At 50.3% G+C, this 14,186-nt stretch overlaps 1 protein-coding gene across 1 annotated transcript in view; it reads right to left on the reverse strand.

The window, feature by feature from the left end:
* CACNA1E (calcium voltage-gated channel subunit alpha1 E) overlaps positions 1 to 10,227 on the reverse strand; it is a 245,656-nt gene extending 235,429 nt beyond the window's left edge. Inside the window, exon 1 of the mRNA XM_075003399.1 lies at positions 9,896 to 10,227. Coding sequence (XP_074859500.1) covers positions 9,896 to 10,188 — 293 coding nt within the window. The 5' untranslated portion in view covers positions 10,189 to 10,227. The remainder of the gene's footprint in view (positions 1 to 9,895) is intronic.
* Positions 10,228 to 14,186: the final 3,959 nt, after the last annotated feature.

Consider the following 14,186-nt stretch of genomic DNA (forward strand, 5'->3'; position numbering starts at 1 on the left):
CCCTTACCTGGAAGCTTCTGGAGCCTTCTAGAAGGACAATATACTGGGTCCTTTAACTAGCGGGGGAGGGGAGAGGGGAAAAAGAAAGAGAAAATGAAAATGAAAATGGCTGCCCCTCCCCTACCAGCCAGGCTGAGGACCTGGACAGGCAGGGGTGGGGCAGGAGGGTAAAATAAAAAAACAAAGGAAAGGGAACACAAAAAGGCCACAACTCCCAACACAAGATGATAAGATGGCTCCCGCTTCTGCACTGGGATGTGGGGGGAATTCAAGACGTGTGTGTGGGGAGGTGAGTGCAAGGAAGGGGAAGGGGCTCAGGCGCCTAACAAAAGAAGGGGGGATTAGCGGGCACAAAGGGGAGGGAGAAGAGGGGGAAGAAAGGGGGTGGCAGAGCCAACCAGAAAGGGGGGGGCAGGGGTATAAAGGGAGGGATGTGCCCACGGGTGCCTGAGGGGTGGACCCACAGCAGCTGCTGCACAGCCTCACAGAAACAGAGGAAGGAGGAAGGGGCAGATGGTGAGGGTGGGGCCCAGATGGAGGGGGCCCCAGTGGCAGCTGGGTGTGGGGGGGAGCGGTGAAGGGGGCAGTGGCTGCAGGGGTGGGTCAGGGACCACACCCTAACACCCCACCCCCAACTACGCAGCCACCCCTGTGGAGCCCCAGTGGAGAGGGACCCCACCTAAACTCATCCCCTCCCAGCTGCTCCACAGCAAGCTGTGGAGGGAAAGCCCAGCCACCGCCCAAGAAGCCCCTTACCTCCTCCGAAGCAGCGAGGATGCAGCAGCCAGTAGATGGAAAGAGTGGGCCCAAATGGAGGGCCTGAAAACTCCCCCCAGAGGATGGAAAAAAAGCAGGGGGGAAGGGTACCCCCTTCCCTGCCAAGAGGCAGGGCAGCAAGAGTCCCCCACACACCACCCACCCAGCAGCTCCAGAGGAAACTAGCCAGGAAGGGTGGCGTGGGGGGAGGAAAGGAGCAACCTGCCCAAGGCAGGGAAAGGGAAGCTGGCCCAAGAACGGGGCCAAAAGACAGTCCCAGAGGGGGTTGAAGCAGCCAAAGGCTGCCTGTCCCCCACTACTCACCTCCCAACTGCGGGGCTCCCCAGGTGGGATCCCCGCAGCCTGGAGGACAGAGCGTTTCTGTTCCCTGTCTAGGCCCAGGCCCTCATTGGTCAGATGGGCCCTATGCTCCCTATAAAAGGCTCCCCATTTGGTAGCGGGGGGTGGGGGAAGGTTTTGGAAGGTGTACCGGAGCAGAGCGAGAAGGTACCACAGGGAAGCGGTGGACAAAGTGGCCCAGGGTGAGGCTACTACTTTGGGGCAGGGGTGAAGGCCCTGCCGGTTGCCTCTTGTCCTTGTAGGGACCCTGGGCCGGAGTCTAGGGTGGAGGGTGGGTCTGGACTCCCCCCACCCTTCCCCAGAGGGATCATTCTACTGGAGCAGGGATGGGCCTGCAAGGGGACTGGTGTTCTTTTCCCTATACTGGTGTTGCCTATGATGAGAATGGCTCGCTAGGCGGAGACCCCTGCCTTTGAAAGGCCTGGGCAAAGAGGGGGCCTCCGTGAGTCTCTGAGGCAGCACAGAACCGTCAGGAAGCACAGGGACCCATAGGGGCTGACAAGGGACTTTGTCACACTTATTTATTAAGCGATCCAAACCACTCTGTCAGTGACCTGCCTCTTCGTTGTTTACCACTCCACCAACTTAAGGGTCATCTGCAAACTTTATTTATCAGCAATGATCTTGTTTCCTTCTGGGTCACTGATAAATGTTATATAGCGTAAGGTTAAAAAACCATCATGGAAGGAGGCCACAGGAAACAGACCTGCTTGATGGCAATTCCCCTTTTACGATCACAGTTTGACCCATCAGTCAGCCAGTTTTCAATTCATTAGCAAGTGCCCTGTTAATTTTATATCATTCTAGGATTTTTAATCAAAATGTCACGTGGTACAAAACCAAAATCCTTTCAGAAATCTAAATATATTACGTTAATACTATTTAATCAACCAAACTTGTAATTTCATCTCAGTATCTTAGTTTGATAGGATCTATTTTCCATAAACCCATATGGATTGATATTAAAGAATTAAAGGATGTTAATGTAATTTAAGTGAGTCCCATATCAGCCACTTCATTATCTTGCCCAGGCCTGAGGACAGGCTGACAGGCCAACAACCTACCTCAATCAGCCAATTTATCCATTTTAAAAGGTGGTGCATTAGCCTTCTAGCATCTTCTGGAACTTTCCCAAAGCACCAAGACTTTTTGAAAAGCAACATGAAAGATCCAGTGAGCTCCACAGACAGATCTTTTAAAACTCTGGAGAGCAAGTCATCTGTATCTGTTGGTTCAAAAGCGCCTAACTTTAGTAGCTGCTGTTTAACATCCTCCAGTAATAATAATGTAATCGACAGAGTCTTATATGAGAAGACTAGATCATCTGTTCTTCCCTAAATTTCAAAACAGAAATATTTATTGAACATGCTTGCCTTCTATTCATTACTATCTATCAACAGTTTCCATTTAGTAAAGAGACAATACCATTGCCAGAATTCTTTGTTGCTAATCTATTTTTAAAACTCCCTATTGCTCTGAACTACCTGGCCTAAGATTTCTCATTATATCCCTTTGCTTCCATTATCAATTTCCTAACTTCTGATTTATATTTATTACTATTAACTTACTCTTTTTTCCCCAGTTATTTATTAATTTATTAGCTTCCTTCCCTTTATCTCTAAATCAGGTTGGTGTTTAACCAACATGGCTTTCCTTCTCAACTGGGACTTTTTTGAGGGGTAGGGTATTCTTAAATGATTCGCAATTCTCATTCATATTTCCCAATTAAAACTTTTCCTCCCAGATGCTTTGGTGCACAATGGTTTTCAAACTTATGACATTGCCTCCTTGAATGCATCAAGTGTATTTATTACCAGACTTCATTCTGTTTGCACTTTATAAACAGGATCAAGTCATGCTAAGCTAAGTCATCACTAAGCTACCATTAATTTTTAGTTCTGTGATGGGATCCTCTTTATTAGGACAAGACTTCATAAAGAATCCCCTGTTTGCTTCAACACTTTGAGTTTGGAAATTGTTATCTCTAACGTTTAGAAATTCGAAGGGTGTTTTTGGCAGCATGAGACCTCCGAAAGGCTCTGTCTCTCAAACTGAAATCTCCCATGATCACACGGGTTTTTCTTCTTCACGTTATAGGTGGGTGCATAAGGAGTTGTTCCATTTGGATCCCTAGTGTGATATTGGCTGTCTGTAGCAGACACCAGCTAATACCTTGTCTTGTGTTTTATCCGTTTGGACATTAATCCACAAGATCAAGGTCACTTTCTTCAGAGCTCTCAGTGCCTCTGAAACAGGTAATGTCCCTCTGACACATTGTGTCACTCCACTCCCTTTTTGAACACTTGATCCTTCCTAAGAAGATTAGAACCCCTGATTTTAAACATTCCTGTTGCGCAAAACATCAAACCAAGATCTGACAAAGCTGAGAAAATGAAGCTTTAAAAAACTGGAGCTACCAGTTGCTTCCAGACCAACTCCTAATTCAAACACATGCTGCCCTCCTGGGATTATTGCTTTTCTCTGAGTATATCTCCAGACAAATGGGACACTCCTCCCCTGAACGAAGGCGTTCCCTGGAATCCATCCAGGGGGAAAATGTGTTACAGGCCCTTGGTACATGAGCCTGACAACCAGAGTACAAAGGAAGGCTGAAACCTCAGTTCAAACCCTCTCATAGCCAAGTGGAGCCCTACCACCATTTCTTCACCAGATGGGGACAAATAACAAACATTGTAGGTGATATGGTTAAATGCCTTCAGCCATCTATTGAGCTGGTCTAACAGCAGGGATCAGTTACTGGAGAGATCAAGAGGAAAATCCCATCAAGTAACCTACCCACAGATGTTGCTGTCCAGTTTTACTGGCCAGCCAGGGAGAGCAACGCACATACAACCACACTGCTCCAGCCTACGTAGACACGCTCCGATCCACCTGTCTGTACAAGCTGTATCTCGAACAAGACCTGCAAACGGTGTTTTGTGTCATTCTTGTGCTCCCTAGATCTGGGGTTCATCTGGTCCGGCTGTCAATTAGAGCATCCTTGGGTCTGTCCAAGGCACCAGGGAACCATTCTGGCTCATGAATGCTCAGTTACACATGTGCCTCAGTGACAGCTCTACACCATCAGCAGAGTCCTAAAGCCAGGAGAAACAGACAGGAGACCCCAATCTGCCATCTTTAGCCACCGGGACAGCACAAAGCAGCCAAAATAGGATGAAGAATCTGGCCTGCAACCTAGAACACAGCTTACCCCTCTCACTGGCCAGCCAAACCATATGAAAACACTGTGGGCCACAACCAGCTTTGAAGAGTGCTGAGTGCTATTTTGTAACCTCAGTTACAAGGACTTCATTATATGTGACCACATGGCAAAGAGCCTTCACATGGCTCACCGTGTTATCACCACCGTAATGACAATGCCCCAAGAAAGTATCAATCAGGCAGCAAGGAAATCATGGTCTGTATAATGAACTGTATACAGTGCAGAACAGCTGGTCTTCCCTGTAGAAAGGAAGATGCTTGCCAGGCAGGTCACCTCTGCCTGCATGATAACAGCTCCTCCTCTCAAGAAGGGTTGACTGCTGAAGGCAATTAGTGAACAAACAAGGGTTTATGAGACCCGCCCAACGTCCTGTGCTGACCACACCCCTTGCAGTGGAGTGGGCAAGATCTGGCAGTGGACTGCCCCCTCTGGGGCCCTCAGGTACATAGCAGTCAGCTGCTTCAGGGCAGCCTCATGCTGCTTTAAATGGCTTCCTGGCTCCATGTGACTCTCTGCTCTGGACGCCAGGTGAAGGGGAGGGCTTCATGCACTGCTCCCACCCCCTAGCAAAATCTCTCTACTCCCATTGGACAGCTTCCAGCCAATAGGTGATGAGAGATTTTGCTGGGGGTGGCGAGGGCAGCATGTGACTCCGCCCCCCTAGCCCTGGCCAGCTGGAGCAAAGAGCCACATGGGGCAGGCAGCAGTTTTGAACTCACGAGGGCTGCAGCAAGCAGGGAACCTGCCTCAGAGGGCTTCTGGCTGGGAGCTGCCTAGATAACTGCCTCCCAGACAGGGCCTGCCCCTCCCTCCCCCCAACACCCTGCTCCAGGTCACCATCCAAACCCTCTGCCCCCCCACCCCAGGTCACACCTCCCTCCCAGACCTTGCACCCCCTCCTAAGCCTCTCCCCAAGGCCAAAATCCTCTTCTGCCCCCCCAAAGCCCGTCCCAGACCCTGTCTCCCAAGCCCCTGCTCCAGGTTACAACCCCCCTCTTCATGCAAACTCCCTCTCAGGCCCCACACCCTCTCCTGAACCCCAGTCCGCTATCTGAACTCCCTTCCGCATCCAGCCTCCACCCAGACCCATACCTCCCCCGGAGAAAAATCGGCCCTTGAGCACTTTCCAAAATCTTGGAGTGCCCCCCCCCCACATCAAAAACTATTGCCCACCCCTGCCTCAGAGCCAAAGGATTCAAGGTAAATGGGGCTCATTCAATGCACACCACTATCTCAAAACTAGAAGACAACAAAGAGTAACGCCTTATCTGCAGAAAACATTGACCTGGTATGCCAATAGTCACCACAGCATGGTGTATCGGCAGCCCCCTGGTGCTTCAGGTGAGCACTCTTATCCATTCTGAGTGCCTTTTCAGCGGTCAGCCTAGATCCTCCCCAAGGGAGACTGCAGCAGAGGATGACAGACCCAAGCTAGCTCTCACACTTCCAGCTTGAATGCTAACTGCAGCGGAGCTGCAACAGCGCGGGTTACGCTACCCACAAATGTAGCTGGAGCAGGTAGCCCAAACCACCAGGCTGTTGATACAGACTGTACCTCTCTCGTCCAGCACACTCTGGCTGGCAACATCCGTAATCCGGCATGATTTTAGTTAGCCGAATGACCACTTATCATGGGTGTGGCCAAATTTCCTGTGGTCCCATAGTTTGTTTCCAGCTTCCAGCCACCATGGAGCCTGGCTCTCAGTGTTCTGTGCTGTTCTTTAGCTGTAATTTACCCCTAAATGTCGTCTAAGAGCCCAGCAAGCAGTGGGAATACGGAGGGTGCTGGATTAGAGAGGTTCAATCTGAATCCAGGTAGCTAGTTCAAAGCCAGCTCAGGGACGTCTATCCATGGCTCCAGCCACACCTCTGATTGCAGTATCAACATGCTCTTACACTGGAGTATCTACAAAAAATGTCTTACCTATATAATTAGACTAGTTTGATTTTACAGCTTAGGTTATACAGGTTGAACCTCTCTAACCCAACACTCTCATCCAGCAAACTCTGTAATCTGGTATGATTTTAGTTAGCCGGGGAACCATTTATCATGGGTGTGGCCAAGTTTCCCACAGTCCCATAAAGTTTGTTTCCAGCCACCAGTCCTGGCTCTCAGTGTTCTGTGCTGTTACTTTGCTGAAGTTTACCCCTAAATGTCTTCTATGACCCCAGTGAGCAGTGGAAGTGTTAGTGATGTACTAGAAAATACTGACTTCCTGTCAATGGCAAATGTTCTCGTTCAGTACCAGTCAGATCCTGAGGGTGCTGGATGAGAGAGAGTCAACCTGTGCTGCAAAAGGTGACAGTTCAAATCAGCTGGCAGGTGGCAGAGTTTAGTCACTATGAGGCATGTTGATTCCCAGCCAGAAGGGAGTTCCTCTCATACTCTTGTAAGCATAACTCCATCACTCACTACTACTGCCAGTGAGGTGTCTGGATCCCATGCCGTGTTAACTCCCGGACTGTTCCTCTTCCATGTGCTCATCTCTGGCATAACACCGGCCCCTAACATGGGCAAGAGAAGGCTGAGAGGGCCACAGGAGGGAAGAAAGGGTCGGTTTAGACTCCAAGCAATCCACAATGACAACAAACCTACTGATGCCCCAGCAGCATCACTCCCTCGCCCCAATAAATCCAGTTTTAAGCAGTCCATGATGTTAACTAGCCAAGCCCAACGACCAGCCTTTATAATACCAGACGTTTCGCACAAGAGACTGAGCGCTCAAGGATGAAGCTGCACTGAGTAAAAGGCCACATAGGCCCATGCTTTGGGGATTTGGAGGAAGGATGAGCAAGAGGATCCTGGCCGTCCATCACAAACCGTCCCTGTAATTACAGCGGAATCTACAGACCCCAAGCAGACAAGTCAAAGGCTTGTGGCAGCGACTCCCTCTAAGTGCTTACAGTGTGGACAGGCAGCATAGGCAGTGTGAAAGAAGAAACCAGGCACAGAAGAAGTGAACTGCTAAGGCCACACAACAGATCCCTGGTGGAAGCTGAACTACAAGTCTGCCAAGTCCCAGTCCCATGTCAGCTGGTGGCAGTACCTTAACCTGCCAATAGGGGGAACAAGAAGATTAAGAAAAAGCTCGGCAAGCAAGGATTTTTCTGTGTACTTCCCATACATAGGTCTCAGGGAGAAAGCCCAGTGCAGTATGCTGGACTGCCTACTAGACTGAACCTGTGGTGCAGAAGTTTATAGCCCAAGCATTGGGGCAGCATGCAAAAAACCACCCACAATGCTCATTTGAAAATGTAGCAATTGCACAATGAGGCACACCCTTGACCCGATGCATTTGACAAAGAGGGGAGGATAATTGATAAAGGGCCTTGGGAATGAAGACAAGTAGCTTATGTTGGGTACTGTGGGGAAAGGGGAGTCTGGGGAAAGGGGAGGCATACAAAACAACAAGCAAGGAAAATTATCTTGGATGCATGCAGGGCAAGGTTGTTGTTGTCCAAGCTAGAGAACAGGAGATTGCCGCTATCGTGTTGTCTCTTACTGGGAGATTGGAGAACACCATTACAGAGCTTCATCTCCCAGGGTTCAATTTAATGCACCCAGTAAGGACACGTTAACTCGACCACTGATGGCGCCTCTGTCTACCCTGGTACTCCACCGGGGCATGAAGAATAATGGAAGTCAAAAGGAGAGATTCTCCCATCAACCTCCTGCAATGGGGACGCCGCAGAAATTCAACCTAAGGTACGTCAACTCCAGCTACATTAGTATCGTAGCTGGAGTTGTGTATCTTAGGTTGTGCAGGCCTGGCATAACGATGAGAGCTTTAGCTGTGAGGATGGATGGGCAAGGTTGCACATGAGAAACATCCTGCAGAGCTGTTATGGCTCTAACAACTCGTGGTCAGAGCAGGTGTACACATAGGGTGGAGGCTGGGTGAGTAGTTTATAGCAACTCAGTATGCACACTGCACTTTTCCTTTCCGAAGCACTGTGCAAACACTGACCAATTCAACAACACAATTTGCAGAAGTCAACGACTTGCCCCAGGTCACAGCGTTGGAGATTCCAGGTGTCATTTCCAACACAAGGCACCATTTCTGCAGGGCTGACCTGGCCGTTAAAAGGACTCTTTGGGTGTAGCGATCAACCCCAGTCCACAGGAGAGCCTCTGGGGTGCTGTAAGTCCCCGTGGTATTACTTGTTAAAATTCCTTTCTCGTTACAAACCCACGTTAAGTCTCTGGAGCTCAAAGTCCAAGATAGATGCCACACATGACAATGGCATGTGTGCTGGCCAAGAGAATCCTATTGGTCTGTGTCTACCAGGGCAGGACAGCGGCTAAGATCCCCTGAAGAAAGCTGTGGTTGACAAGCTAACACCACACACTTTAACTGCATCGGGTTTACATAAGCAATAAGCTCGAAGGCAGATGATCAGCGTCAGGGACATCTCCATTCCTGACCCATTTCCGATCAATGATTTTAAGCTGGCAGCTGGTCCCACCTGAAACCTGCACCTGCTTATTTGGGGAAGGATCATACGGTCCAACTTGCTGCCTGTAGCATTGGTTTCAGGTCCCCAGTTCCAGAGACATTAGCTCCTTCTCTGTCTCTGTCCTACCAGAGTCACACCCCCACTTTTCAGAGTTGGCCTTCGAGCCTCTGCTGCCAGAAGTATCATCAGTTTTGATTGTTCCCCATTCTCCTGGAGTCTGTGTCTAAAGATCAAAGTTCCTCCAGGCAAAGGGTTTCCCCAGTATACAATACAACTAAATACTCATCACCAAGGAAACCAAAGTAAGCTATGGAGAGTATTTCCCTGGCACTCGAGTGTAGTTACACTCATATAATCTCCTACAATCCAAAGATGGGCGGGGATGAATTTTGTTTGGTCTTGACTGATGAGTACTGAGCTCCCTAATAAGGTGCGGTCCACTATGTCACGTTACCAACCTCCTCCTCCCAAAACATCACAGCCCAAGGAATCCAGGCCCAGCACAACACAACCAGAAATTCCCGCGATCAGCACAGAGCCAAGGGTTACCACCATGAAGCTGGGCGAGCACTGAAAGTAGAACAAAGGTGGGTGGGGACACAGGGAAGGGAAGACCACCACCAGGGAGCAAAATGGCCTGGCAACACAAAGGGAAGTTGGGATCCATGTCCTGGTTTCAAAGAGCTGGTGAAGGATCTGGCTCTTTTCTCAGGGGAAATGGGGCAGAAAAGACCCCAGGCAGGGATGGTTTTTTCATTTGATTGTGAAGGAGGGGCGAGCAGGACATGGGCACACAGGAAGATATTGGCCTTGGCAGGTTAGCTGGCTAAACCTCCAACATCCCTCCAGCTCTTCCACGCTGTTCCCCAAAGGGCCTGTCCAATGGGTTGCCCTATCTTTTTGGCTGATGATGGCTCCCTTTGGGATCTCTGTGAACTGTGCCAGGCTTTTCCATCCCACAAGGCTGGGCCCAGTGCCTCCAGAACCTTTGCAAGCCCCCTTGGTCTCTGCGGTCAGAGACCTGAGCTCCCCTCCCCAGTGAGAAGTAACACCTGGAGCGGCCACCTGCCACCAAGCCAGCCCCTGCTGGGTACTTACTCCCACTCCTTCCGCCTTGCCTGTGGTGTGCTCTGCATCTTGTGAGCCTCGTGTGCCTTGATGATGTCCCGCTGTTCGATCAGCCCGCCCCGTCGGCGCTTGATCACGTCTGGGCTCACCGGGATGTACTGGCTCAATCCCAGGTCAAGAGTGCTGCTCCCCTCAAAGCCCAGGCTGGCATCCCCCTCCCGGAAGCGTGGCTCGGAGAGGGTGTCGAAGCTGGCTGTGCGCGAGACCAGAGCCTCCCCCAAGGGCTCAGGCTCCAGCAGGCTGCAGGACTGGGCGGCTTGCATCAGGCCGAGCTGGTGCTTGCGCCATGTCTCCTCCTCGGGAAGGGCCAGGATGTATCTGTGGGAGCCGGAGTCCAGCTCGGCAACGCTGCCGACAGGGAAGGAGCCATCGTCGGAGAGCGTGTGAGCGCTGAGAGAGCAAGTGCCGAGTCCCAGCATCTTCAGTGCCGGTGCGGTACATCACTCTGGAGGGCAGAAGAGAGACAGGGGACATTCACATGGGTACTTTAGGGTCACCCCAACAGCTTCCTTTACTCCTCATTTTACAGGCCCCATCCTTCCAAGCCAGTGAGGGGTGGGCAGGACTTCCCCCTCCCGCCCCCAGCCGGTTACCACCACCACAGGGCTCCCCTCCCCTCTCATAGCATGCACATCCTGTCCGCTCCCCACCAGCCTGTGGGTGGGGCAGAGAGTACAAATGAGGAAGGAACTAGGCTCCCCAAGGGTCTTGTGTTCTGCCACCACCACAGAGGAGTTGAGCAAAAGGCTTGTCATGCCCAAGTGCCTGCACGCAACCAGTGCTGTGCAGCAGAGGAAGGGAGATGACCGGTCTCCCCCTACCTGCAGGAAACTATTTCTCAGGGCCTTTGCTGAGCAGGTTAACGCCCCCCGCCCCCCCACACACACACACCCTGCCACACCCCTTGAGTTTTACTAGGTCCTGTCACATTGCCTGGAAAGGGACCACAAGTGTTTGCCTAAATCCAACAACCACAAGCCCAAGCTTTCCACCAACAGCAACAGATTAACCCTCATTTGTCCTGGTCCAAGAACAGAGAAATGCCCCCTACCCCCAGCCCCACCCCCTGCTCACTCTCACGGGCAGAAACTTATCAGCTTGCCCCCAGTCCAGCGCCTGACAAAACTTCCCACTGCAATGGCAAATGCAAGCAGCACCTGTGACAGTAGGTGGTGCTGTCTGCCTACACAGAGCGCGAGCCCCAGCACATGTGGTGTTGCTGCTGGCTCCCTTTGCCGGGTTCCTCTCCCGCCTGTGCAGGTTGCTGTGATTTGCACCGCTGTGGCAGGCAGCAAGGAAAGGGGCAGCGGCTACAGCCCCGCTGCCTGCCGAGAGCATGAGGCCACGCAGACGACTGTGGAATGAGTGTTTATCTGGCTGAAGGAGCAGCCTGGGAGGAAAGCACCAAAGTACCTCGACAATGCTAAGTCAGGCCTTTCAGCACCAGCCTCCACTTGCTGACTGGGGACTAGCATCAACAGCTAGTACAGCAACACCTGGGGCCTGACCAGTGCCGAACAAGAGAATTTGCTGGACCGTGAGAGGTCAGTGCTGTCCAGCAACATTACTAACACTTCCACTGCTTACTAGGCTCTTGGATGACATTTAGGGATAAATTGCAGCTAAATAACAGCACCGAGAGCTAGGACATTGAGTCTGTTCTGGTATGGCTATGATCTGAAAAAGCGGGTCTGTCCCACGAAAGCTCATCAGCTAATACATTATTTTGTTAGTCTTTAAAGCGCTACTGGACTGCTTTTTAGTTTTGCTAGCATATAGACTAGCACGGCTATCTCTCTGTTACTATTCAAACTTTGGGGGACTGTGGGAAACTTGGCCAGACCCATGATAAGTGCTCGCCTGGCTCCCTAAGATCATGCCAGATTATAGATGTTGCCAGATGAGAGGCTGCCGGAACAGAGAGGTTCAACCTGTATAGGTAACAAAGGAAAGAGCCACTACCAAAGAGGACTAGCTCTTCCAATACACCACAAGCACTAGCTGGCAGCCCCTCCATAACTACCAGTGCACTCTGGAGGCTCTGACAGAGCTTCACACCCAAATCAGAGATGACCTGGGTGAAGCCAAACCTGATGCATTGGAAGTCAAAAACAGCAGTTTAGAAAGACCCTGTGCTGCAGGCAGTCACTGAGCCCTGTTAGGAAAGTCGGGTTGTACATGGCTTAACAAGCAAACTTCCCCATCTGCTGGTGAAGGAATCAGCAGTAGTGATGGGTCAGAGCAGGAGCTGGGTTACAAACACACAAGCACATGCTGATGTGGCCAGCTGGCCAGCTATTCATTTTCGGTCACATGCCGCTCGGCTTTTCCAGTTAGTTATCAGAATCTGACTGGGAAGCAGGTAGCAGGAATGGCTGCACAGGACTCCACTGAAGCTTTTAGTCGGGGGAGCAGGGATGGGAAACTGCCAGGGAGTAGGGAGGCTGGCTGGAGTTGGTGAGTGACCCACTTAACTGAACCCTCATTTCTGAGGTCAGTACCAAGCCAGACCTCTGCACCCGCAGAAACTCTGCTCCCCACCACACACACACACACAGAGGCAGTCACTGCCTCACCCCAGTGTCCTGTTTGGAACTGATAAGAATGACCGTATTAGGGCAGTCCATAGGTCCATCTAGCCCAGTATTCTCTCTGCCAACAGAGGCCAATGCCAGATGCCCCAGAGAGAGCGAACAGAAAAGGTAATTATCACAAAGCGATCCCTCCCCTGTCATCCATTTCCAACCTCTGGCAAGCAGAGGCTGGGGACACCATTCCTACCTACCCTGGCTAATAGCCATTGATGGACCTAACCTCCATGAATCTAGCTAGCTCTTTTTTGAACCCTGTTGAAGTCCTGGTCTTCACAACCTCCTCTGGCCAGGAGCTCCCCAGGCCTAGTGTGTGTGTGCTGTGTGAGGAAAAACTTCCTTGTGTTAGATATGATCTTCAAGTCAACACACTACAAACAAACAAACAAAGAAATGCCCCCGAGTGCCTTGCCTGACTATCCAAACTGGAAGAAGATGTGCACGCAACTCACAAGCCACCCTTTGAGCAGACGAGGGTGGCTTACTCTTTCTCATTTGGCACCATGACATTCACAAGGGGGGTAAAAGACATTTAGAAAGAACTGCTGGACCCAAAGCAAAGGAGGAAGGGCTTACAAAGCACGGAGGCTGCCAATGGGGTAAGGTTACCAGGCAGCATTCCCTCTTTTTTTTTTTCCATCCAAGTGGGTACCCCTTGGCAGGGGGAGCTGGCTGCAGGTGGATGCTAAGCACCCATTAATTACTTTCCCTGGGTGTGCCAGGGCTGGAGTATACAAGGTATTGGCACCTATGGTTCCAGCCCTGCAGGTTCTTATGCCTGGGGACACAGATCAGCCATGCAGGTACCTATATTTTAGCCTCCAATTTGTCTTGCTCAGACATCTCAGAAGAGTAACCCTGAGTTACTTTTTGGTTGCCTACCAGATCTACTGGAAGAAGACCTAGAATGAGGAGAGTTCACAGTATCCAGCGAGCCTGGTACCAAAAGAAAAAATGCAGTAATATGTCATTGTTGCTGTTAAAGTCTGATCCCATTTCCTAGAAAACAAAACCACACACACACACACACACACACACACACACACACACACACACACACACACACACACACACACACACACACCCCCAAGGGAAAGAAAATAACAGCAAAGACAGAAAATGTACCTTCTGTTTCTGGCATTGACTTTCATTTGCAGCCGCACTGCTGAAAAAACACAGAACCAGCATAGGGTCTGATCATTCACTCTGAGACCTGGCAAACTTGTACCAGTATCAGGTGGTTTAGGGCAGGGGTCTGCAATCAAAATATCAAGAAGAGCCATTTTTTCAAATTCGGTTACAAAATCAAAACTTCAAGAGCCGCAATGGATGTGAATATGAGACTGTCCTTAATAAGTAACATCACACCATATTTTTTGTAACCCCTATCTTAAGAACAGCTCACACACAATGATTTATAATGTGATATACATTTACCACAGGACATTCACAAGCTTCTTACATATTTTATTTCCTCATTGTTTACAACCGAGCGTTTGTACTATCTTCCTGAGTTTCACTCCCGAACCTACTTTACTTCTGCCAATTTTACTTCCCATTTAATTTGTTTTCTTTCTTCAACTATGTGTTGCCTCTCTCAGCAGGAACGCGGCAAGCATACTTTTCCTTATCAAAATCAAGACTTTAGTAGCAACACGATCAAAACGCAG

This window comes from Carettochelys insculpta, chromosome 9 (genome assembly GCF_033958435.1).
Source record: "Carettochelys insculpta isolate YL-2023 chromosome 9, ASM3395843v1, whole genome shotgun sequence".
NCBI lineage: Eukaryota > Metazoa > Chordata > Testudines > Carettochelyidae > Carettochelys > Carettochelys insculpta.